Below are 25,223 nucleotides of genomic sequence, written 5' to 3'. Positions count from 1 at the left end.
AAGGCCCCCTTTTTTCACCGCTCTCCTGCTCTTGTCCATATCTGATTGTGTGTTTCTTTGGGGGGTTTGTTGTCGTCGGTCGTCGTTGTCTTTGTCTGCTTTGTTTTTTTTTTCGTTATTGTGTGTGCTACGCGCACATCTATCGGCGTGTTGTACACCGTGTGTCCCCCTCCCCCTCCTCCTCCATTGCCTCGTTTTCTTTTTCGTTGCTCGCGCTTACCTGTCGATCGAGGGTGGCTCACGGTGTGGCGTCCTTCTCTTTTCCCTTTGCCTCTTATTGTATGTGGGATGGTCCTCCCTGAGTCCGCACTCATCTCGTGTCTCTTTTTCGAATGCTCCAAGGCGTCCGCGGCTGCTGTTGGTTGCCGCCCCTGCCCCTCGTCTGTTTCTCATTCTCCTTCTGAAACTGTACACCCCACCCCCTTGTACGGCCGCAGCGCTGGGGTTGCGTTGTGGCACCTCTCATCACCTGTTGGTTTCCGTGGCACATTTTAGAACCTCGGAGAGAGAAAACTGAAGTGAGACGAGTGACACAGCAGAGGAGCCCACCGCATCTGGTAATTCCCTCTCTTCCGATTCCCGGTGCTTTTCACGCCACGCTGTCGTTCTCACTCGACAGTGTAGCAGTCGCCTCGTCGCCGCCTTTGATGGAGGTGGAGGGGTGTGCGACATGAATGACTATGCTTATGCCCCGTACACGTGCGGCGTCTTCCTTTCCTTTCGCCTTTAGTTCTCGGCGCGGAATGCTTGTGTGTGTCTGTGGCGTTGCTTCACAGCTACTCTTCCTTCTATGTGTTGATCTTCATGTTTTCCTTTTCTCTCTACTTGACCTCCGCCCTGCTCGTCCCAATAACGGCTGTAGTTAAGAGCACTTGGCCGTGTAAGTGTAGGTGTGGATCTGAGGTGTGCGACCATGGTAGGGCGGTGGTGGGTGGAGGGTGGTCGAGCAGGGCGAAATGCTGAAAACCCACGCACACTCTTGCGTCACGCGCACACAAGCATCCATGCGTAACCGCGCAACTGTGTCTTTTCGAGTGAACCCACGGTGAGCTGTGTTGCACAGGGGCAACACAGCTGCCTCACTACCTCTGCACCCCTCCCTCACCCCCGCCCCCTCTATATTTTCTCCCCCACCTTCCTCGGTACGCCCATACACGTGCATGAGGACGGTAGCGCCTGCTCCTTTTCTTTTCCCTCCTGCTTGAGTGGTTCATCTTCATTTCAGTTGATGCTCTCCTTTATCTCTTTGTATGCTTGTGCATGTGTATGTAAGGGGGGGGGGTCTGTGTGATCTATCTATTTTGTGTTCGAATACAGTATATCGGAAAGTCCTCGCATGGCTGCCTTCGCGCAGTCTGTGCGTCACTTCTGCCTTTTCTCTTTCTTCTTCGCAGCACACACCCTCTACATCCCTGCGGCGTCCCGCATTAGTCTCACTTTCCCTCTGCCTTTCCCTCCCTCTCGGATGCCGCTGTCTGCAATGTGTGCATGAAGGCCGACGCATTACGGTATAGATGTACCCAAGAATGTTGAATGGTGGTGGCTATCGCTTCTCCTGTCCTCCCTCTTTTCCTCCTCTCATGCAGCTCGTGCGATGAGATCGCACTGAGAAAAACGCTTGTGTCGCCGGGATAGTGCCCAGAGAGCTGGTCAGCTATTAATATTGGTGCAGGCATGTCTTCTGTCCAGCTCATCTCCCACACTTGAGCCACGGCGCTTGATCGTTTTTGAATCCTCGCCTTCCCATTGCGAAAGCGGTGTGCCCTCCTGTAGGGGGCGCCTCCGCTGTTTCTCCCGGGCGGCTGCTGGCAACGACGTGCGGGCGTGTGCGCGTGTGCTTAGCGGCTCTCTTTCGTCTCTCTCCTGCCGGGGAGGATGGCAACTGGTTTTACCACCTCGTGTGCGAGCTCCAGTCAGCGCCACCCCGGCCAACCCCCACCACGTCAGCCCCCGGACAAGAGACGATGGTGGGTAGGGAAGAGGGGACCCTGCGCTTTGGTAGAAGGCATCGAAAGGACAAACAGCGATTCCGTAGGGGCACAGCACCGAAGCCAGTCCCCCTCCCCCTACCTGGCGACGTCTAACAGGTTTGTGAGGTCGCCCATCACAGACTAGTGGATGGTGATGGAGCCCCTCAACAGAGTGATCACCTTCTACCCCTTTTCCCTTGCCCCCCATTCTCTCTCCCTCTTACCTGGTCCTCACAAGGGACTTTTCCCTTGTAGTCTCTGCCGGTTGTTGCGGTGCTGTTGCCCCCTCTTTTCCCCTTCATTTCTTGCCTGCATTGACTTTGCAAAGGGTACGAAGTTGCCTGCCTGCACATACATGATACCTCAGGGACATCTCATCGGTGTATTTCTCCTATTTTCTTCTTTGGCCCTCCCTCCCCACCCGCCGCTAGGTGTCCCCGTTGAGCTGCATGTGTGCGTGCATCGGCAGCGAGTCGACAGCGTTGCTGTGATCTCTCTCTCTCATTGATGTGTGTGTGTGTGTCTGCTTTGTCGTGCTTGCTTGCTTTTTTTGTGTTACGCCCCTATGCTGTGTATCTTGATCAACTTCCCTTCCCTCTCCCTCCCCCTCTCCGCCCCAAACCCTTCCTCGCCTATTCCATGCTTTCTCTCTCTCTCCCTCTCTCTACATATATCTTTAGTAGGTGTCTAGATGATCCCGTGATTCGCTGCTGCTTCTCCCCCCCCCTCGTCCCGAGTCCTTTGATTTGTCTGCGTTTTCCCCCTATGCGCGTGGGTGTGTAGAGCGCTCTTCTCGTGTATATACTTAAATGCATGCATCTTTTTTTGTTGAGATGCAAGTGTTTCCACCTCGTCCCTAATCTCATGTTGTGCCGCTGTGTTGTGCTCATTCTTGACCCTCCCTCTCTCTTCCCCCTTCTGGTGCATGACCATCTTCCTCCTGGTATGGCCCCCCAATGCGGACGCGCACGTGAGTCGGCTGTATACCGTCTTGTGCACACACACACACACTCTCTCCTCCTTCTCACCTTCGCTGCCCGGCAGCCGTTTTTCCCTTCCCTGCTTCTTACGCTCGCTCGCGTATGGGCGAACCCCCGACGGTACCGGGCACGTGCGCCTGCGGTGTAATGAACACAAAGGTAGAAAAAGGATCGGAGGTGCTCCCCCTTCGCGCGGAGAATATGATGGTTTGCCAAACAGCGAGCGCGCCACCACTCCGCCGCTTATTCGGCGCGGTCACCATCACAGCAGGGCCACGTAGCTTCGCGTAAGCTGATGTGTTGCCTAACTTGGCCCTGTGCTCGAAGGGAGGGGGAGGTGAATGACACAAAGTGCGTGTGCACGCTTGCTCACCTCCACCCCCCCCCACACACACACACCTTGCCCCGTCGGTGCGAAACATGCCGGACCATCCGAAAAGGCCTCCCAATGCATACTGGTGGGACATGCGCAACTGCCGGTGCAGTGGTGGTGCAATTCGAATCATGCCCGCATACTTCTTTGCTTGCACGCACAGCCCAAAGCTGGTTTGCCTATGTCCCTCATCGTATCTGTCCCCCCCCACACACACACACATACCACACACACATACGCACACACCACCAACACCACCATTCTTACCCGCTCACCTCTCTCCATTCTCTTGAACCTCCCATCCCACTGCGTTTGTGCGCGTGCGGCCCCCCTCCTCTCTCTCTCTCTCGTCTGCGGCTCTGTTTTTCTTCTCTTGATTTCCCCCTTCATCCTACCCGCTCAGCATCGCTTATCTGTGCGCTTCAGCTTTCCCTTTTCCTTGACTACCCAAGCCTCCTACCCATCACCTCAGCACCGGTAACGATGCCATCTCAGGTGCACGTGGACCCGATGGCGCGAACCGCCAGTGATGCCTCGGAGGCGAGCAGCAGTGAGGTGGACATGGTTGCCGTCATGACGGAGATGACCGTCGCGGAGCGCCGCCGCGTGTACGCGCTGCAGGGGCTACTGAAGGAGTACTACGAGGTGCGCCAGCGCCTGCGTGCCGAGATTGTGGCGCTGGCCAACGAATGCGCCGCAGAGAACCAGAAGCTCTTCGCTGTTCGCAAGGAAATAGTCACGGGTGCACGCGACATCACGGAGGAGGAGATGCAGCGCATTGGTTGCACGGCGGCGCCCACCGAGCCGGATAAGAAGGAGGATGCTGCGCCCGCGAAAAAGTGTGTGAAGTTTGTCGATCCGGTGGATGAGAAGCAGAACAGCGCACTGGTGAAGGCGGCGGCGAGCCCGTCCGGCGGCATCCCGGCGTTTTGGTTGACCGCCATGAGCAACTCGGAGGCCGTGAACAGCATGATTACGGAGAAGGACCGTGACGCCCTCAGGCACCTTACTGACATCGAGCGCGGGTTTGTCGATGGTGACCCGGAGAAGGGCGACCGTCTCATCTTCCACTTCTCCCCCAACGAGTACTTCACAAACGAGACGCTCACGAAGGCGTACCACACCGAGTACGACGAGGACCACGGCGAGCCACGCATCACAGATGTGGTTGGCTGCGACATCAACTGGAAGTCCTCCAAGAAGAACCTGACCGTGACAGTCAAGCAGAAGAAGCAGCGCAACAAGAAGAGCGGCCAGATGCGTGTTGTAGAGCGCGAAGAGCCGTGCGAGTCCTTCTTCAACTTCTTCTCCCCGCCCAACCCGGACAGTGATGATGACGAGGATGGCGACGATGAGGACTTCCTCGAGCAAGAGATGGAGATGGACGTCGAGGTCGGGACGGCGCTGACGCAGGCGGTGGTGCCGCGCGCCATCTTCTACTACACTGGCGAAGCTGTGGTAGAGACTGGCAAGGAACTCCGCGAGCAGTACGGCTTTGGAAACGGTGAGGACGAGGAGGACGAGGAGGACGAGGAGAGCGACAGCGATGAAGAGGACGAGGACGATGACGAGGACGAGGCGCCAGCAGGTGCAGCGAACTTCCGCAACATCGTCCGCCAGCGCGGCGGCGGTGCTACGCCTGGTGGCCGTGGCGGGCGTGGTGGTGCTGCAAGTCAGCAGCCTCCACAGCAGGAGTGCAAGCAGCAGTAGAGAATCGAGAGAGGCATAGTGCTCAGGTCTTCCCTTGCCCCTTTTCCTTTCCCTCCCCAACCTCATGATGACACTCTCGCTTCTCTTTTTCTTAAAGGCACTGCGCGATCACGAAGATGTGCAGCGCCAAGCAACGTTTTCTTAACTAAACCCCTGCGCCACATACGCACGCATATAAGCACGCGCGTGTGTGCACGCTCACGTGAGATAAACCCCGAAGACGTGGCCCGGGTGACGTGGCGGCTTTGCGTGTTGATCGTACCCCCCTTTCCTCCTCTGCCCATCTCTCTCTCTCTCTCTCGTGAACATGTCCGCGCAGACCGTCTCCTCTTTCTTACTCAGGCCCTCCATACAAGCAAACGCGGAGCTGTGTTTGGCCAAGCAATCGACAGGTATCCGTGAGAATATGGCAGCAGCAGCGACTCCTTGCTGCCTCCTTCTCTACCTCTCCCTCTCCGCTATCGGAAAACTCGCGGCCCCAATCTGTGAAGAAGTAACGCCCTCCCCACTCCTCCGCCCCCCCCCCCGCGCGTTACCTTCATATCCGTCTCTGATGATCATTGTGCTCGCTATATCCTCACCGACTCAGATCTGAACTCGAGACCTTTTATCGTCTTATCTGCGCCTCTCCTCATTTTTCTCTCTTCTGGCTCTTTTTCTCTCCCTCCCTGCATGCCTCCCTCTGTCCCTCTCTCGCCCTTACTGGACTGTTGCAGGACCAGAAGCATAGCTGAACGGGTCTGCACATTACAGCGGCACAGACACACATCCTCCGTAGTGGTGCGGCTCTCGTGTGCTCACCACGGTCGATACACCGCCTTGTCATCTCAACAGTCACAGCGCCCCGCACACGTGCTCCTGCACAGCCGGATGTGCGCACATTCGCGCGCGTCTCGTCCTCTATCTCCTTCTTACAGGTTTTTTTTCGCTGCTAGACGTACATCTGTCTGAGCGCGCTGGGCGGGTACACAACTACCCCCGCTCCCCCTCTCTTCGACAACCCCACCCCTTTGCGTCCAGCGCCGGCCACCTCCAACTCCAAAACCCTCGTGTCTCTCTCACTCTGTGTGTGTGTGTGTGTGTGTGTCCGGACGATACCGTAAAGTGCGCAGTGGTGCGGGGGATGTACAGCGTGTTGGTATTCCAACTCCTTTCGTTTTTTTTTCGCGTGTGCGCCATCCCTCTTTTCCCCTCCCTTCCCTTCGCATCCCCCGTTGGCTTCGGTGTTTCTTTTCGTTTGTACGGGGGAGACTTTGTGTTCGTTTCGTATCGTTTATCCCACCAGCTCTTCGGAGCTGGATTTTCTGTCGTGCGCCTGCACTGACAGACACTCGCATACTAAAAGCAGCCCTACACCGGCGTAAAGAGTCGGTCGCCATGATAGTCAAGGACGTGTCTGTTGCGGCGCTCGCTGCAGTGGTGGAGGTGAGCTGCCTTGAGCCTACCGGCCCCACCACCTTCACCAGCCCACGATCGAGCCCCTACCCAACGTTCTCTCCACGCGCTACGTATCATGGCCTCCCCACCTGGGCCACCGTCCCCATCGTGATCTGCGGCACTGTGCTGGTGTTCACGTGTCTCTCGTACCGCTTCGACCCGTGTTGATTTGCGGTGCTACACCGATATCAAAGGCATCCCTCGCAACATAGCCAGCGCATCATGCAGATAGAACTGCCCCTCAGCCTGCTCACTAGAGAAGGTCCAACCCCAATTGTCTATGCAACGGAGCAGTCGAACTTTCTCTGCAGACGGCGCTGGAGATATTGTGGGCCACGCGATCGTTCGGCCAAGCGCGCCGGTCGGCCACCACTGGATTCCGAACGTCTCGTGCTCGTGGAATCAATTCGATATGACGGATAGCTGTGCTGCCTACGCAGCACCGCACAAAGTCCACGCAGTGCCCCTCCCAACACACATCTCACTAAGTGACACCGCGAGAGACAACAACAGCGGTGATGAGCACTGCGCCGGTGCATGCAGCACCGGCAATGACGCTGATGCAGCGGTTTTTGTCGCAAGATCGCCGTGCAGATGTAGTGCCTCAGCGTCAGCGGCATCCAAGGCGTGTGAGTGTTTGTGCGCCGAAAATTAGGTGAACGATGTTTTCTCCTTGCCTCCTGTCTTTTCCGTTCTGTTTTCTTCATGATCGTCTTCTACTGTACGGTAGCACGGCTGCAGCTTCTCCTGGGTGGGGTTGTCTTATATATATATATATATATATATATGCATATATATGCATGTATGCATGTGCTACTACCCCGGTACCTTTTTGGGGGGAGAGAGTTCACTTGCACTCTCGCTCAGCTACACGCCTCCTCTCTTCTTCTGGGTTGTTTTCTTTCGCCTCCGTTCCCGTCCTCAGTACGCCTGGCTCGCAGCCTGTTTTTGAAATCACCACCGCAACCCCTTCCGTGATTGCCTCGCGTGTCTCGCTTTTCTGGCCTCCTGGCTATCCCGGCATGTTTCTCGACCCCTCCGTACGTGTCGCTCTCCCTCGCACACACACCGCCGACTCTTGAACCGTCGTGTCTGTTTGAGGTGCCGTGTGCCGTCTCTGGTCTACACCGCAGACCGATGTGCACCACCACCACTACTCACCTTGCCTTATCTCTTCATGTCTTTACTTGATTCTATCTCCCTCTCTCGTCGCCAAGCTCCGTGTTGGGCCACTGGTGCCATTTCGTCTGCTCTCGCCCCGCCGCCCCTTCGTGTCTAGTGGGCCGATCCCCCTCTCCTTCCAACTCTGTTCTCTTGTTGCTCGCTTTACTTTTTTTCAGTGCGCGTGCGTCTTGATTTCCTTCTCCACTCCCCCGCCCTCGCGTGTGCTGCCCTGGGGACGGAAGGGGACACACCCCACTCTGTGTGTTTGTGTGTGGGGGAGGAGCCGAGCCGCCCCTCTATCCCCTGCCAATGCTGCACCGCTTCTGGCCGTAACAGGGTCAGACGCCTACCCCCGCAGGGGGGTCGGAGCAACGCACGCCTCTACCGATGCCGGCGGCGAGGCCGCGGATGGCGTTGCGTGGGAGGGATCTTCGACAGCGAGTACGCTTGTACGACTCGTGTGATGGGCAGGGTGTCAGTGTGACGCCAGCGTACCTCAGCCGCCCCTCGCTGCCCACTGGTGGGGAGCCTGGGCCACCGGGGGGCATGCGCCAGGGGTGGCGACGGGCATAATAGAAGCGGCTGGGAGGCGGGTGAGTGGGCAGAGTTTGGGGTCAGAGGCCGTGCTATCAGGTGACCGAGTCGGCGCACTGCTGTGCCGCGTGTGTCTATGGCAGCTTCGCACCAGACGATGGGGGCCTGTGACAGGGCCGGGTGGAGTAGTGTATGGCTGTTGCGCTGCGACGGAGAAGTGGGCACATTGGGGAGCGAGGCCTCTTGTCGCACGTCGGTGATAAAATTGTGGGGGCGGCTGCTCCTCTGGCGCAAATTTTTTATCTCCGATTTTGCGATTTCTGCTTGCTTCTCCGAGGTGGATGACTCGCTGTTCAGCCGAGCAGTGGTGATCTCCGTCTCTCCCCTCTCTTTCTCTTGCATCGGATGCGGAACTCACACGCACTTCATTTACGACGGTGAAGAACTGGAAGACGGTCAGTCGCGTGGTGTCGCACTACCATCATGTGCGTGCGCTGCAGTGTGTGTGTGTGTGTGCGTGTCGACGGGCTGCTGTGAAACGCGTGGCTTGTCGACGGCTCTCGTTTCATGGCGGTTCTGCTCTTGCTTTCGTATTTTCCCTCAGTCTCTCAAGGAGGTGAGAGTCTGCTGGAGCGCTGCAGAATAAGAAGAGGAGAAGGCCGGACTCGGCTCTGGTGCCCACATGCATGTATGTGTGTGGTGTGTGTGTGTGTGTGTGTGTGTGTGTGTGTGTGCCTGCTCTCTTTTTCTTCCCTCACCCCACGTCGCCGGCTCCCACCGTGAACGGGGGCTTTAAGTGTGAGCCGTGATGAGAGAGAGAAAGAGAGAGAGAGAGCCGGAGGTCGTAACGGGGAGGGGGGTATGCACCCGCACTTCGGTGTTGGCTTGCGTGTGAACGCGCACACCCTAGCTTTTTTTTTTGGGGGGGGGGGTTCTTTGATGTAAGCCGTGAAGGCGATGACGGGTGTGAGACATAATCTGTTGTTCGCTCCAAGACCTGTACTGTATCGCGTTGTATGTGAGGGTGTCTCTGAAAGCACTGCAGGCAAGCATCCCCACCTCACCCCCACCTCCCCAACAATCGACTTCATCGCAGTGGTGACTCTCTGTCTTTCTGCTCTCTTCCATGTCTTTGCGTCCTTTGAGCCATGGGTACGTGAACCCCTCCTCCTATCACACTTTTTCGCATGTCCGTGTTACACCGTCAACTGGAGTGCGTCCCGCCCCTTGCTGCACTCGCAGCCACACACACACACACATACACGGAGGCGAGGCTTCATGAGGACAACTTCTCTCCGTGCCCGGGGCTCATCGGGCCGACACTCGCACCCTCGCCTCTTTCCAGCGACCTTAAGTCTCTTCCTTCACCGCCCTTCAGCACCATATCCGGCTGTGCGAGCTGTCCGCGGCTCCTCGATTACGCAGCAGGCATGCGTGCCGCTTCTCTCACTGCACCGTCAACTCAGCAGTGACGATGGCTGCCTTCTCCCTCCTACAGCTCCTGCGGCCGTGACCACGGTCGGTAGCCCCACAGGTGAAGACGATGACGACCTGAAGATGGACATCTACCGTTCTCAGCTGACCCCGGAAGATGCAGAACGGAAAGCGAAAACGGATCTCTTTTTGTGCCTCATTCTCACCCTCCCTCGCGATCAGGACTGGAAAGATATGCTGACAGCCGCCTTCCGCGCCGGTACCTGGAAGCCTCACCACCTTAGTGCGGTGCTGCGTGGTGTGCAGCTCAACAAGTATAATGAGCCGGCTGTGTGTGCACTGAGCTGTGCAGGCGTCTGCGCCACCTCCTTGCCTTCCTCGCGCACAGCCGCACTTCGACACGCCATCGCCGAAATCGCCAAGACCGCCCCTGCGTCCTCGACACCATCCACACGGCTGCAGCGCGCCAAGGACATTTTGGCGTTTTGCGCCGACGAAGGCGGCGTGTACGCACCGCCATCTGCTGAGGACTCCCTCGCCGACGTCTCTACAGCACCGCCGTCACCAGCCGAGGAGGAGACCAGTAGACGCTCTAAAGTTTTTGCGCCATCGCCAGCGGATGCTCACCACCTGCTTGTACTCCTCCTTAAGGCAGCGCAGCGAGGCGCCAGTGCGGCGTCGTCTCTTTCAAAGCCGAATACCCCTACGCAGGCTGTGGCATCCTTCCACGACGTGTGGAACTTCTTGGCCTGGATGGAGCTGCACGGATACCACATACTCTCCAACGCTGTGCTGGACGCTCTGGAAGTCGTGGTAGACGAAGGCGGGAGTCAGGCCGGAGCTGGGGCTGCGGCGGGCCTGACAAGGGCCGCTGGCCCATCATCCGCGTCCTCGCCTTTACCTCTTCAATACGCCATGGTGTCTCAGCGCGTACACCGGTTGGACTATCTGCGCGGCGAGCGTGCTCTGCTACAGGAGGCGGTGAAGAACGCTGAACAAGGCTCCAGCGGAGCATCGATGAGCACTGGAGCTGTTCGAGAGCGACGGCGGCGGCGAGATGTTCCACGAACTGCTCCTGTGCATACAGAGTAGCCGTCTTGCCTATTTAATGGGAGGGAGAGTCATACCATCACGCACACACAGAGAGAGAGGAAAAAGTGAGCGACATGCAAAGCGAACCCCAACTTTTGGTGCCCCCCTCCCGTTATCGTTCGCTTGTGTGAAGGGAGCTCGTGTGGTCCACGACTCGCTGCTGCCGTCATCTCACTGTCTGCGGCTCAACAGTACACGGTATGGCTGTGCCGCCGACTCCACGGGAAAGCCCCAATGGTCTCTACGACTGAATCCCGCCATCCTGACAGAAGACGCTATCCGGTTTTTGCACCGGTGGTGCTCCCTCTCTCTCTCTCTCTGCGCCGCCAGCATGCGTTTCTCTGTCAGCGCAGTAGCCCAGCATGGGCCACCTGCGCCTGTACAGACGTGCAACAAGCTTCTCGCTACCTGCTCACCACTTCTTCGTCACCTCCTTTCCGCTCATCTGACATCGCCTTCCCCATCCGCCCACTTCCTCCCTCCCTCCTCCGCACGCGCTCAGTTGTGTCACGGATCCGACAAAGCTACTCCTCCCTCTAAAGGTGGTGATATCCGCACACACACATATACACGGTCGAAGTCCACGCGTACGAAGAAGGCTGACCTTCTTTCTCTCCTTTTCCTTCTCCTCTCGCTGCGCCTACGTCCATATAAAGCAACATAAGTCCGCTGCGTTCCGTGCCACATCCGCATTCGACCCCCGCGGCACCCCCTCCCCTGTCTGCACTGATACTCGCATATACATATATACGGGCACGCGTGGTGCAGAACAGCTCATATATCATCGACTTCTGCGTCTGTTCACTAAGCCCTTTCCACTTGATTCATCTTTCTCTGTCCGTCTCTTTCGTACTCCGAGCAAGCCAGGGTGCAGATTTCTTCTTTGCGTGACGGTGCGTGCGTGCCTGCAGGTTTGTGCAGCAGTCGACTCCTCTCCTCCACACCTCAGTGTGAGTTTTTTTTCGCTTTTATCCCTTGCCAACGCCGATACGTATAGCTGATTTCTCTCTTCACATCTGTACACGCTGGTGATTTCCCCTGTTACCCAAAATCGGCTGCAGAGATCTATCCATCGAACTCTCTCCACCCCCACCCCACCCCATCCGCACCCTGTCCAAGAATACTCTCCGCGTGTGTCCTCCTTCTTGGGCACTTTCGGGTCATCACGTGGGATGTGACCGAAGAACCGAGGCAAGCACTCACAGACACCACAAGCCCTCTTTTGTCTCTTGTTGTTGTGCTTCTACATAAAGCCTGTTGTTTTGTTGTTGTTTACGAAGGTGGTGTATCTCTCTGTCTGTACGTATTCCTGAGCCGCCCCTCGCCTCCTCTCACCAGCCCACTTCACCTCTCGTCGTCGTCTTCCTCGATAACTGCTGCTGCTTCTCCTCTCGCTCGCTCTTTCGCTGTCCCTACAGATATTATCACAACGTCTCGTTCAAGCGAGGAAAACAGCTTCATCATTAATAACCAGAAAAGGAAAAGTGCGCTCTGGCGGTGTGCGTCCGCCGCGTATTTCGGCTCACCTCATCGCTTTGTATGTGTGTTGGCGTGTCCCCGATCGTGCACTTTCTTTGGGGCGGTGGTGTCTGTCACCTTGTGCGCCGCTGGTTATTTGGGTTTTTTGTTTGTGGTAGTCCGAACTGCTAGCTGGACTTGCTTTGTTGGTTTTGTCCTCTTTCTTGCGTGTCACTTGCTTGTTTGTCGTTCGCTCTCTATCCGGATTCCTCTTGGAGTCTCGAGCGTCTAGTATACGTATCGATAGACATATCTATCTATCTATATATATATATATATATCGATATATATCTGTATAGGTATATATGTGTTGTGTGCGTATCTTGTCATCTGTACTTTTGTTTTGTTACTGTTGTGGTACCAGCGGCCTTTTTTGTTTGTGTGCGTGTGTGTTGTGTGTGTATGTGTTGTGTATTGGTTTGCTTCCTTCGTGTGCGTGCGTGTACAAGTAGTCATTGTGTCCCATACATGGTTGGCCAATGGTAATTTTGCAAAGACGAACACAAGGGTATACGGCGTGTCCCCCATCGATTTAAGCGGAGTGCAGCGTGGTGTGTGGCCTGTCGCCTCATTCGTCCCACCAACACCATCACCACCACCCCCTCCTCCCTTTTATGTAGCGGTTGTGGCTGCTCCTCTTGCTGCACACACACTCTTTCAAGCGCACGCGCTCCGTGTGCGTGGTTCAGCGTGGGAGCCCGTTTGAAAATTGTCGTGCATCCTTTTTTCTGCTGTAGTGATATCGCCGCCCTCTCAAGTCGCACGGACACATTCAGGCGGCGCGTGCTACTGGCACAACGAAAGTGGAGACCTGTGCGCACACGTTTTAAGCTCTAGCGACGCACGAGGCGGCGTGGCCTGAGCCGCAGGTTCAGCAGCTCATATGGCATCTGAAGCCTCTGTCGCCCTCGGTGTAGGTGTCACCCTCGCTTTATTCGTGTTTTTTGCTGTCGTCCTTGTCTTTTTCGGAGTGTTCACGAATGAATCTCGCACACGCAGCTTCGAACGCGAAAGGCAGCAGCGGGTGGAGCTGGTGCGGCAGAGGCGCCGGCAGGAGCAGGAGCAGTGGCGTGAACGGCGCCTTCGCGAGGTCGTTCTGCTGCTGATTGAGCGTGGCGAGGCGCTAGAGGGAGTATCACTTGCGTTTCAACTCCCAAATCGGCCAGAAGTCAGCGCCAGACGAGTGCTACACAGCCGCCGTGGCGTTAACTCGGTGCGACAGAATCTCGAGATTCAACTAGCAGACGAGCAGGAGAACAACCGTCTTGATGAAGAGGCGCGGAGGATTGCCCGCATGCCGCTCAATGAGCTTCTTGCGAACGGGCGACCGCAGAATGCCGACGCAGGTCCGGATGTGATGCAGATGCTGCTTGATGGGCAGGAGATTCAGCACCACACGACCAGCGAGGACGACAGCGATTTCTACCTCAATGACGAAGATACGATGCCAGTGAGTGTGATGCCGTTCCTGAGCCAGCAGGTGAATGAGGAGGCGCGACATGACAGAGGCGGTGGCGGGACGGCGCCACCGACGCCGCTGCAAAGCTCCGCGTCAGCACCCGGACAACCGCAGCCGCAACAGGGCGATGGCGCCATGAGCAACAATGTGGCGGCGGAGGAAAGCGAGATAGACGCGCGTACGGCGGCCGTGCTTCTCCAAGAGCAGCGGCTCCGCGACAGCCGTGAGATGGCTCTTCTGCAAGAACTCCGCCGCGAGAAGCGACGCAAGCATCTCAGGGCCGCTGAAGAAGTGTACGGCGAGGGGGCTGATTACGAGCATAACCCCGCAAACGACGCCCTTCTGCGCATCCAGGTGAACAGTGGTGGCAGCCCAGGGTCGCCGCTGTGGCGCTTCCTCACCCCGCTCACGTCGCTTCGCACAAATCGGTCTCGTCGCGACACTAAGTCTGCCTTCGACGGTCTCTCTCCGCAGGAATCAACCGTTTATCAGAGAGAAAACACGGTCCCGCAGAAGACCCCTGCATCCGGAAAGAAGAAAAACCGCAGCTTTGAGGTGGCTCCCTTCTGAAGAGCCGGCCGCCGACGCGAGAGTTCGGCTTTGCCAGTGGGCTCTCCCACCATGGCGACCTCGATCCCTCGTTCAGACAAGAACAGAAGGAAATCCGCAAACATTTTTCAACAGCAATTCTCCTTTGGGGGCCTCATGGAAAGCCTGGGGCGGAGGCTGAGTAACAGCGGCCAGAGCAGATCGTGTCCGTACTTCTTTCCCGCCACCCAGGCTGTATCGCTCACGCTGTCGACGCTCGCCGCCTCTCAACCATCCATGACCGCTGCAGCCACAACCGTCTCGCCAGTGATCCCCCGTGCGCGCAGTACCCTTCAGTAGTCCGAATAACCAGTAGCGCCCGCATCAGGAACATGCGCTACAGCACTGCTCCTCTGCAAACTCCATGCTCGGCGGAAGCCATGTGGTCACCGCAGCCCGTATCACCGGTGTGCAACCGCCGAGGTGGGCAACGATCAGCGGGAGCGCCAACGCCCGATAAATATGAGCCCAGCTCCCGTGAGTATGGATAGCCAGTGATTCACGAACGCACAATGGCTTTCCCCACCCTTTTGCCACTTTCCATCACGATAGCGCATCCACGGATACACCTTGGTCTCTCTCTCTCGTCGCGTTGCTCGCTCGCTGTCCTGCTTGTTTTGCGTGGTTTTCTCTGTTTTTTTTTGTCTTTTTTTCGCGTAGTGCCACGCCTTTTCAACTGCCTCACCGCCACCGCTGCCACCCAGCAGCCCCTCCTCTCCCTTCTCTTCCCCGCCTCCAACTCGTTTGGGTGCGTCTTCACCGGATATGCAAATCCACCAAGGCGCTTCTCCTTTATATGGCGTCACCTCGCTCCCTTCGGCTGCATGGTTTGCCCGCACCTCACTCTCCCGGCAGCATTCAACGAAAACTCACTCTCGCTTGTCGCCCACCACTGTCTTTGCTTTTATGGCTCGTCGATGTCGCGTTCGAAATCCCGAAAAACGTGCGATTGGAAACGCAAGTGCACATGAGAGAATGAGAGAAGTGCGGAAAGCCAGGCAGGCAAGCGGTCGGGTCAGGTGAACAAGAGCTGCTTTTTGGTGCTGGACTTCCCTCTCTCCCCCCTTTTGTCTGTTTTTTTCTACTCAGCGCCATCCACCGACACCACATCCAAACGCACTAGCTGCTCTTCCCATCCCCTCCTCCCACACACGCACGTCCGTCCCTGCGCCAACGCTGGTGTGACCATATGTCACTGTATATTGCCTACTTTCTCTCGTGTTTGTGTGTTCTCTTGAAATGCGTAAGTGGTCGGTGGTGCCGTCCTCTGTCCCACCTCTCTTCCCCCCCCCCCCGCACGCAAGAGGCGCAGTAAGGCAAGTGCGTGCAGTTGTGTTTCTGTGAGCAAGACCAGGCGTAAACAAAACGTATCTGTGCCTTCACCCCATAGCAACACTCTTCCTAGATTCCTGTGAATGTACGTGCCTGGTCGACGATAGCCTCACTTACTACGCCCATCTCCTCCCCACCTCACCCCCCCCCACCCGGAAACACCTCTGAAGCTATCCTGCACACACACACACACAGTCCCATACAAGTGTAAGTGGAGTCACACGTTTTCGTGCCGCATCTCGGTACAATGGTATCTTTTTTCTCGACTTTTCACGCCAAATACAAGCGTGAAAGGTTGCATCGACTCTCGTCTTGCTCCAATCCGCTGTGTATCTGTATCTGTGTGTGTGTGTGTCTTCACTTTTGCTGTCAACCTGCACCGATGGATTTTATGGATAGTGTCGGTGCTAACCTGCTTCTCCTTTCCTGCTTCTCCTCTCTTCCTAATGCGTGAGATGCACACTTAGCCGCATGCAAAGAGATGGGGGTAAGGAAGGGAGACGACAAGGTGATGCGGCAGCTGACAGAGGCACGGTGCTGATGTACGTGCCGCCGTTGGGTCTCCCCGTCCCTTACTTCTTTTCTCTCGAAGCACACCCACACCCCTCACACACACACACACATGCTCACCAGTGTTAGTGTCTTTGTTGCATTTTGATTGTCCTGGTGTCGGATCCCTCTGTGTCCCTCTAGCCGTAGCTAGCTCTCTTTCTTGTTGATCAGGCTTTGGCATGATGCTGAACAGGGGTGTCTGCGTGCGGACGAGGTGCTTGTGCATGCCAGAGACAATGTGTGCATAAGTGGAAGGTACGTGGGAGGCACACGTGTGTGTGTGTACATGTGTAGGCGAGTGAGTGTCACCCTCTCCCCTCTCACGGGACATTCGCCTCTCTAGAACTTATTACATCTATGTAACCTTCTTAGCCCCACTCAGGCGATCGCCTTAACCTCCTCCTCTGTCGCTGACTCCCTGGCCTTTCTCTAATGATGATAGCCCCAGGCTTGAGACACAGACAAATACACCTCTGCGTCTCTGCTGAAGCGTAATCGAACTGACACGTTCTTGTGTGTTGTTTTGTTTCACTTTCTTTACTCGTATCGTTTGTAGGTGTCTGTCTGCGTAGGCGTTTCCGTGGTTGTGCGTAGTGGCTTCCTGTGACGTCTTGTGATTTGTTTCGTCTGTAGTCTCTTACTTCACCCCCACTGTGTGTCGCACCCCCCCCTCCCCTTGGCTGCCCCTTATCGTTCCTTACCCTTCTGGTGAAGCCGAAGGGACAGGGGGGAGCCTTTCAAGGAGGGAGCACCGACTTGAAAGTTCAGACCCCATGCATACAGGCACACACACACACGCACAGAGCGAGCGAGGGAGTGAGACGTGCGAATGCGTTATTTCCCAAATCAACTCTATATCCCACTCTCTTTCTCGGCATGATCTCGATCCGTGCCCCTCGAGAACTTCATAACAGCATGGAACGAAGGCTCACTCCGCTCCTCTTCTGAGTGCTCTTTCCTTCCTATGTTGCTTTGACCAGCCGACATGGCGCTCGGTGAGGGGGCGGGACGGCTGACTCAGTGACCCCTGCAGTCTTGCCCTGGGGGGGGGGCAGGCTAGGGGGAATGGAGGGAGTAGAAGAAGCAAATGTGTGCTAGAGAAGCGTTGCCACTCTTCTGGCATCCTCTACCTCACATCACCGCTTCAAGACCACAGTGCATGCAAATGCGGCTCCTGTCTCTTTCCCCTCGTCACCTCTGATAGAGCACACTTGCACAGATGCATCAACATCTGAATAGCGACGCGCATCCACTGTCACAGACGACCGCATCCTCGCTACAGTTTCAATGCACACCTTCATTCACCCCCCCCCCCGACCCCCTTCCATCCCCCTTCCTCATCGCCTTGCGCTAGACCATGCCCCTTGTCTTGCCTCTACTGCCTCATCAGGCGCCCGCCTCTTACCTCGCTCTTTCTCTCCTCCTCTGGCTTTCACCTGTCACACCCGGACTCGCTCCGGATTCGTTCACACTAGTCCTTGTTCTCGCTCGTGAGGCGCCGAGGTTGGCACTCGCGGGTTTTTAGCTCAGAGCTCCTTCGCCAGGTCACACCCGTATCATAGCCTGGCCTCACTCTCCCTTTTCTCTCTTTTCCTGCCCTCACTCCTGTACGGCCGCTTCTGCCGTTGTGGGCTCTCCTTGTCCTTGCCTCTTCACACGCGTACAGGCACGCACCCTTCTCTTTGTCAGTGGTGAGCGCTTCACTCCAGAGCAGCGGCCTCCGTGAAACCACAGGGTGCTGTTGCCCCTTCTGTGTCAGCGACACACCCCGCCACACCCACCCCTCTCTCTCGGAAAACCCGCTCACACACCCACACCTGAGCCAACGGCGACAATGGGCTTCGGCACCGATTTCACCGAAGAGGAGCTGGCAGAGCTCAAGAAGCTAAATAGCATCTATGACAAGCTACTCCCCAAGCGCAGTTCCGAGAGCAACAGCGTGAGCTCCTCTTTCCTCTACAGGCTAGATGATCACGGCCGAATCCCGCTCCGGGACTTCTTTGTTCCTTCCGCTGGTTCCCCATCAGTGGCACGGATGGGATCGAACCCACCAGGGATCGCGGCCAAGTGGCAGACGATGCTGCGCGAGATGAACGGCGAGGTGGTGGTGCGCAGCGGGCAGAACATCCGCAACACACGCGCCGTCATCAACCGTATTCTCTCTTGGTCGATCACGTTCCAACAAGCAGATCGTGCAGCGGCGGCGGTGAGCCTCGGCCACGATGGCGGGCGCGCCTTGGCGCGTGAGTGGGTTCGCGGGATTGTCGTTTACTTTCAGGAGCGCATGGACAAGCTGTTTGCCGAGCTGAACATCACCGCACAGGAGGATGCGTGTGTACAAGAACTTAGGTTGCCCGGGATGGACGGTGTCGACCTCGTGTCGAGATGTGTAGAGGCGGCTCGCACCGTCATTACGCCCATGCTGACCACGAGCCCGTACTTCATCGGCATTGTTGGATGCTGTCGTGAGATGGTGCTCGCGCTTAAGGTGGTGCAGGGCCTTCTCTCCCACATTTCATCGCACACACGCCTCATGCGATCCTCAGCCGCGGCGACCACCCCGGATGGGCGCCGCAACGCCCTTGCGATCTTGACGCTCGGCGAAGACTTCCTCGAGTCGCTTCGGACGTCACTGTGGCTCTTCCGATTTGTCCTGCTCTTTCTTGGCGCGCTAGATCTGCAGCAGTCCCCGCAACGTGAGGCCACCATCAGCGAGCAGCACCTCGACCACTCGATTCACTGCATTGCCTCCCTCGTGGCGGAGGTCGAATCGAAGAGGGACAGCAGCGCCGCCGCAAGCCTGGAGGTGCGCGCGACCCTCGACGCACTCGTTCTTGGACACGTCAAGAACGCCTGCCTATCGCGTTTCCCCCCAAGCAAAACGCTGGAGCTGCTCAAGCGCGCGCAAGGTGTGCGGAAGGACGTAGCAGCTTCTGAGGCCGCCAACGGCCCCTTCGCGCGCTGCAGCCCAGTGCTAAAGCAGCTTCTAGTCGACTACCCCACGTTCATGGAATCCACAGCGAAGTTTGTGGAGCGCAACGAGATGAGTGACTGGGGTATCTCACTTATGTTGGTGCAGCTCTTCTGCTGGGACGTGACGACACCGCCAGACTTGGCCGCACAAGCTAAGCGGCAGGTGGTCTATCATGTTCCAAAGCTAACAGGCTCGTTTCCGCATGGATCGACGGTGCTGAACGCCATGGTGCGTGAAGCGCTGCATCCACTTCTCTCTGTGCTGTTCTCAGCGCTTCCATCTGGCGCCCGAGGCTATGGCACCAGTGGAGGCGCGATCGGAGCCGAGACCGCCACCAGGGCTTCCGATGGGAGCGCTGTGGCAGGACCGGGTCGCCTGTCCACCATAGGCGGTTACGACGCTAGCCTTTTGCTTTCCCCCTTTGAACAGAAAGTCTGCGCTGCACTTCTCACGCTGGCGACGTGGCTGCAGAGCCTCTCTTTTCCGGGGGGGTCCCGCATGCATAGATGGGCCTCTCTGGACGTGGGCGACCAAATCATGCGGGAGTTCAACCTCGGTGAGGGCTGCTTTACGAGTGTGCTGGGCGAGGTGCTACACAATGTGATCGCCACTGCTCTAGATCAGGTCGAGAATGACTGCAACCACAGCTTCACTACAAGGGTGGCCACCGCTCTCGAGACGGACGACTCTGTGTCCAGGCTGAGCACGGCGGTGCTGCAGTACCTGCGCCGTGTCGAGCGCATCTGGAACGCTGTAACGGAGCCCTCCCTTGAGCTGCATCTGTCTGCCTTAGACGATGTTTTTGCGATCGGTGCAAAGACACTGCCTTCGGTTGTCTCCGCGTCGACCTTTGGCATCGCTGCAGACGTCAGCGCCACCGCCGAGCGTGCCAGCTACGACACTAGCCTGTTCGGGGACTGCAAGTATCTCTTCTACGACACCGTGCAAAATGTGATGAGGGCGAGGTGGCCCGGTCGGTACGCCGATCTGCTCACCGATCCCTTGTTGCAGAGTGTGCATGTGTACTTGCTCCGAGCTGAGAGCGCAAGCCAGCGCGGCGGGGGACTGCGATCGGTCGCCCTACGGGGGGCACCGGTACGAACGATTGGTGCAAAGTGGCCCAACCCACCGCCGCAGCCGGCGCCAAAGGAACTTGCGCCTCGTCCAGTCAACACAGGCGCTGCAGCTACACCCGCCCGTGGCCCGCCCCCCAGCGCGGCGGAGCAGGATGCCGTAGTTTTCACATCAAAGGAAGAGCTGCACAGCGCTCTCCGCATGGTGCGGTGCATCAAAAACCGCGACCTCTTTATCAACCGCTACACCATCACGGTGCGGGAACGTCTTCTGACTCGACCGGCCCCCGATGTCATTTCCGATGCCGAGCTGGAGAGCAACAAGAAGCGTCATGAGCAAGAGGCAGAGCAGTTTCTTACCACGTGGCTCGGCGATGCATCCCTGCTCAAGCCTGTCCGCGAGCTCCATATGAGTTACTCCGCGCAGAGCGAGCTCTTCGACCTCGCCTCAAACGGCTCTGTGGGGGCGACCGAGGCGCCGACCAAAGGCATCAGGCTCGCCACCACCATTCTTGACTGGCGTGTATGGGGAGACAAAGAAGCGGCATCAGCGGCAACGTCCTGTCAAGCAGGTGCGAACGGTGCCGCCCCCGCTGCTTTTCCAACGTCTGCGGCAGAGCTGGTCGCCCGGGCCGGGCAGGCACTCTCCATGGCCGCGTCAGAAACAGCAACGTTACCCTTTCCGAATGACGCTCTTGTGCACCTTGAAAAGGTGGAGCACGCGTACAACGAGAAGCACTCGACCCGCATCTTGCGGTGGGACTGGAATGACCACGCGTACACGAGCTTCACCGTGTCCTACCCCAAAGAAGGCGGCCGTGTGACGACCATTCACGGCACCCTCTTGCTGCAGCGGCTCTTCCTCGCGATCGCCGCGTATGGCCGGACTGGGGTGGAGTTGAAGACGCTAGCAAAGCGAGCTGGCATGGATGAGAGGCGCATCGCTGCCGTTCTGAGGCTGTGTCTCGACCGCGACAAACTACTGGTTCGCATCAGCGGTAGCAGCGATGGTGCAGGTGAGGCAGCTCCGTCCGGTGGGGTACACATCGCCCTCAACTACGACTATACTCGCCCGCCTAACCGCCCGCGTGGTGAATTCACGTACTGGCCCAACGCCGAACGCCGCCGCGTGACCGCTGGCACTGCGGATGAGGACACTACCATCACGAAGCGGCGCAACATGATCAAGACCTCCATCATGCAGATTATGAAGCATGTGCAGCGCATCAAGCACGACGAACTGTACAACGCGGTACGGGAGAAGAACGCAAAGGTGTTTGATGTTACGGTGCGTAACTTCAAGCAAGAGATCGAAGGGCTCATCGGTCAGGACTTCATGGCGCGCTCATGCAAGGACTCGAACGTGTACGTGTTCCGTGCATAGGGCTATCGTGAGGCATGCATGCAGTGCACGTCATTTTAGGTTGGGAGGGTGCGTGAGTATCTAAACTCGCACTCTCCTCCTCAGGTAGGCGCCCCTCCGTGTCTCATGTTCTGTTTCTTCTTGTGAGAGGTAGCACGTACACGCCGCGAGTGACCGGTTCCGTGGGCCACAGTGTGCACTTTCTCCTTTTGTTTCCTTCGTTATGTCACCTTCTCCAGATATACATATACATATGTATGTATATGTATACGTGTGTGTGTGTGTGTGTGTCATGTTGCTCGCTGGGTGTATTACTTTGTTCTGTGCGTGCTCTGCTTCTTTTGCTTGATTGTTTTGGTGTCTGCGTCCCTGCCTGTGTGGGTGTGGGCTGTGCCACCTAGCGTGCCACCTGTTTGCTGTTGTCTCCCTTCATGGCTCCAACTCTCCCCCTCCCCCCCCTTCCTACTGCTTCCTCATCTCGTACATACATGTGTATGTGCGTTTTGTGTGTGTGTGTGTGTGTGTATGCCCTACTTAATGATGTGTCTATGTCATTCCTCTCTCTGTATCTACTGAGGAATGTGTTGCCACAAACAGTGTACCTCGTTGCTACTGTTACTCTCGGTTTGGTCGCGCATCGATTTTTTTCGCTTGGGGGGGGGGATTCCTGTGAAGGCATCCTGTGTCCACTTTTTGTTCTGTTCCATGCACCACTTTCGCTCTACGAGCTGGTGTCGAAAATGTGCGTCATTGTGAGTCGGTATCGTCCGCTCCTCGAGTGCTAGTCTGTGCCGTCAGGCACCTATAGCCGTGCGCCTCCGGTCGCCGATGTCCCTTGTGAAGACAAGCAACGAACGCTCTTTCCTGCTCACGGCTGCAGTTTGCTTCTCTAACATGCCTCTCGTATGCTCTGAGCAAGCTGTCTGCAGTACGCTTGTCTGCATGAATCTGTCTGCCGGTGTCTTGAGCACATGCGTCGTCCCCGACATGTACAACTCGTTCTCCGTCTCGCCGTGTCGTTTTCTCTGCACGTTCGTCGCGAACTACACAAAAACACATCCGTTCAGGTGCGCCTCCCGCTGCAGCGCTACATTCCCGCCACAGACTTGCCACTTGATCTTCGCTTCACAGCGCCTCCTTCCTTCTCCGCTCACAACTCTATAATAATCCCACACTTCTTACGATCCTCACCTAAGTCGTTCGTCTCTCTCCCTCCCTGTGTATCTCTTACATCCAACCTCTCCGGGATTTCTGCGGCCATCAGGTGACCTCCCCGTGATCATGCCAATCGAGTCCTCCTCGGCGACGGCGGCGTCTTCCCTAGAGGGACGCCGCCGCCTTGTTGTGTCCACGCCTCCACCACCGTCGAACCCGTGTGCCGGCAGCACAATCTCAACCATGCCCCCTACTCTGGCAACGCTGCGGTCAAACGCCGTGGCAGCGTCGGCCACTCGCCGCTTTAAGAAGAGTGTCATGTCGACCAGCAAACCACAGTCTGCTTCTGCGAGCGGCGAGTGCAGTACACGGCCGTCTCCTGGCGCACGGTCTCGCACCACGGTGACCTCACGCGGCTCAACACTCGTGGCCGTGCACCCGAACACCTCTGCGTCTCAGCTTGGAACCAGCACAAAAAGTTCCTCGAGGAGGAAGTTGCCTCTGAATAGCAAAGGAGCGGAGCGCACCTACAAGCCAGCTCCTCTCACGGCGGTCGGCAGTGGGGCGTTGATTTCGTCCCACACCCCACGGACCCCCAGCCCCGCCCTCTCCTGTGGCACTTCTCGCTCACCGCGCGTGCTAATTTCGCCAGGTGTCGATGAAAGAGCCAGCCGCACTCGTGCCAACTGTACCTCATCTCTACCTTCAAGCTCCGCCGCCACGTCTGTGCCGTGCGCCCTCTACGATTTGCATCACGCCCTCCAGCACCGACTTCTCGAGGACCTCGGGTGGTCCCTCCACTGGTACTTGGACACAGAGACGGAGATCAAACAGCTGGAGGTGTTCAAGGAACTGGACGAGAAGACCAAGCACCCCTCCCACAAAAAGGAGAACAAGCCGACCACAGCCGCAGCACAGGGGAAGACGAGTGAAGCAGCGACGGGCGACGGAGAGCCGAAGTCTGCGGCAGCTTCTCCTCGTGTGAGCCTCACGGCGGACCAGCAGGACAGCTCTGCACTAGGAGGCTCGCTGAAGGGCAACATCTCCTCTCTCACGAGCCCACGCCACAGCGACCCCAACACCCCTCCACGTCCCCATCGCATCGACGTCGATGGGCGAGAGCTGCCCTTCTTGGTCCATAAGCCGAAGCTCGGCGTCACCACCAACCGCTTCGACTGCTACATGTGTCAAGATCTGTCCACGGAGGCTCGTTTTGCTGCATCGCAGGCGCCCCGCTCGAAACTAAGCCGAAGCCCCTTCGAGTACCGTCTAGCGTCGCTACAGCGGTGGTTGAGCAAGCGCAGTGCTGAATCCGACAAAGACAGGCTTCTTGCCTCCTGTCTGTCGCTGGAAACGCAGCGCTACCTGGCCTACCTCGGCTTCGCAGACTGCTGGACATCGCTCTTTGTCACCGCAGGACTGCCGACGGTCATGCCAGTGGCGGCCAGCTGTCCCTCGCCGCCACGCGAAGCGTCGCCGCGCCTTCCAATGACGCTCTCTGGAGCAGCATCACGCCTCGGCAGCGTTCCGCTCAGCTTTTACGTGTTGCCGGCGCTGTGTCGCTGGAAGTGCGTGACGCCGTTCCGCCGCGACAGGATGCTGCGTGAGAGTGTGATGCACCCCTTTCCGCTACCGGAGGCGTTCCTATGGGGCTGTAGAGGCGCGTCTCTGGCGCAGCTGCAGAGCCGTGCTGAGGTGAGTAAGGCGCAGGCAGCGTCGGCAGACGTGTCACACTCACTGCCGTCGCTGACCTTCTTCACCATACAGAAGAGGTCAGTCCTGACAGAGCGACGGCGCTCGTCTATATGGCGCAACCAAACGGCTTCTCTCGGTGAATTTTGCGCGTGTGATGTGTACCTTGTGGCAGCAACAGGAAGGGGCACCGGAGACGGTGCAGCGGTCGCAGACACTATCGCGTCGGTGTGGGGCTATGTAAAGAGGGAAGACGTCGACAGTCGTACCCTTTCTCTGCCCTCTTCACCCTCGTCTGCGGCACAAAAGTGCAAAGATGGTCGAGAAGGCAGCACGACAGCAACCACCTCCGCCAAATCGCCTTCCGGAGAGCTCTTCTACATCGCCAGCAGTCTTGAGAACTATCTTCGACTGGCCTTGATGTTCGGGTGGGTGTATGGGTGGCAGATGTGCTTCTCGTCAGCCGGACCACCGCCCAACTCGGTGCTGTGGCTTCGCTTGGTGAACAAGTCCGCCTACGAGGCAGCACTGGCAGCAAGCAGACACACGGCACCGTAGAGCTCTCTGTGCTGCTTTCTCTGAGTGTCTTTTCGGTCTCTCCTGATGAGAAAACCACGAGAAGCGTTTGGCTGAGGGCTGCCGGCGGAGAAGGAGGTGCCACCTACGCGCCAGAGCGCTTATACGTGCATGCGTGCTTTATAGACCGAGCAGCGCGTAGATGGGTCACAGAGCCGTGGCTCACCGAAGTGGCTTCGTTTGTGTTCATGTTGGTATTGTCGCGCCTTTACTGCACTGATCCCCACTGCAGCGCTCCCTGCCTGCG

General features: G+C 57.4%; 5 protein-coding genes across 5 annotated transcripts; all 5 read left to right on the top strand.

The window, feature by feature from the left end:
- Nucleotides 1-3,806: 3,806 nt before the first annotated feature.
- On the top strand, nt 3,807-5,033 carry LMJF_31_1750 (nucleosome assembly protein-like protein; the record flags this gene model as incomplete). The annotated part of the gene is made up of 1 exon (XM_001685109.1): nt 3,807-5,033. One exon carries the CDS (start codon nt 3,807-3,809, stop codon nt 5,031-5,033), a length of 1,227 nt encoding a protein of 408 aa, XP_001685161.1.
- A 4,092-nt stretch (nt 5,034-9,125) lies between these two features.
- LMJF_31_1740 (conserved hypothetical protein) lies at nt 9,126-10,694 on the top strand (the record flags this gene model as incomplete). Its single annotated transcript, XM_001685108.1, has 1 exon — nt 9,126-10,694. The coding sequence occupies one exon, from the start codon at nt 9,126-9,128 to the stop codon at nt 10,692-10,694; it is 1,569 nt and encodes a 522-aa protein (XP_001685160.1).
- Nucleotides 10,695-13,095: 2,401 nt separating this feature from the next.
- Nucleotides 13,096-14,241, top strand: LMJF_31_1730 (conserved hypothetical protein; the record flags this gene model as incomplete). Its single annotated transcript, XM_001685107.1, has 1 exon — nt 13,096-14,241. One exon carries the CDS (start codon nt 13,096-13,098, stop codon nt 14,239-14,241), a length of 1,146 nt encoding a protein of 381 aa, XP_001685159.1.
- Nucleotides 14,242-17,977: 3,736 nt separating this feature from the next.
- On the top strand, nt 17,978-21,574 carry LMJF_31_1720 (conserved hypothetical protein; the record flags this gene model as incomplete). Its single annotated transcript, XM_001685106.1, has 1 exon — nt 17,978-21,574. One exon carries the CDS (start codon nt 17,978-17,980, stop codon nt 21,572-21,574), a length of 3,597 nt encoding a protein of 1,198 aa, XP_001685158.1.
- A 1,377-nt stretch (nt 21,575-22,951) lies between these two features.
- On the top strand, nt 22,952-24,958 carry LMJF_31_1710 (conserved hypothetical protein; the record flags this gene model as incomplete). The annotated part of the gene is made up of 1 exon (XM_001685105.1): nt 22,952-24,958. One exon carries the CDS (start codon nt 22,952-22,954, stop codon nt 24,956-24,958), a length of 2,007 nt encoding a protein of 668 aa, XP_001685157.1.
- Between the last annotated feature and the right edge of the window lie 265 nt (nt 24,959-25,223).

The sequence above is a fragment of the Leishmania major genome, chromosome 31 (assembly GCF_000002725.2).
Source record: "Leishmania major strain Friedlin complete genome, chromosome 31".
NCBI lineage: Eukaryota > Euglenozoa > Kinetoplastea > Trypanosomatida > Trypanosomatidae > Leishmania > Leishmania major.
The sequence above is the reverse complement of the archived record's forward strand: the minus strand, read 5'-3'. Positions and strand labels throughout refer to the sequence as shown.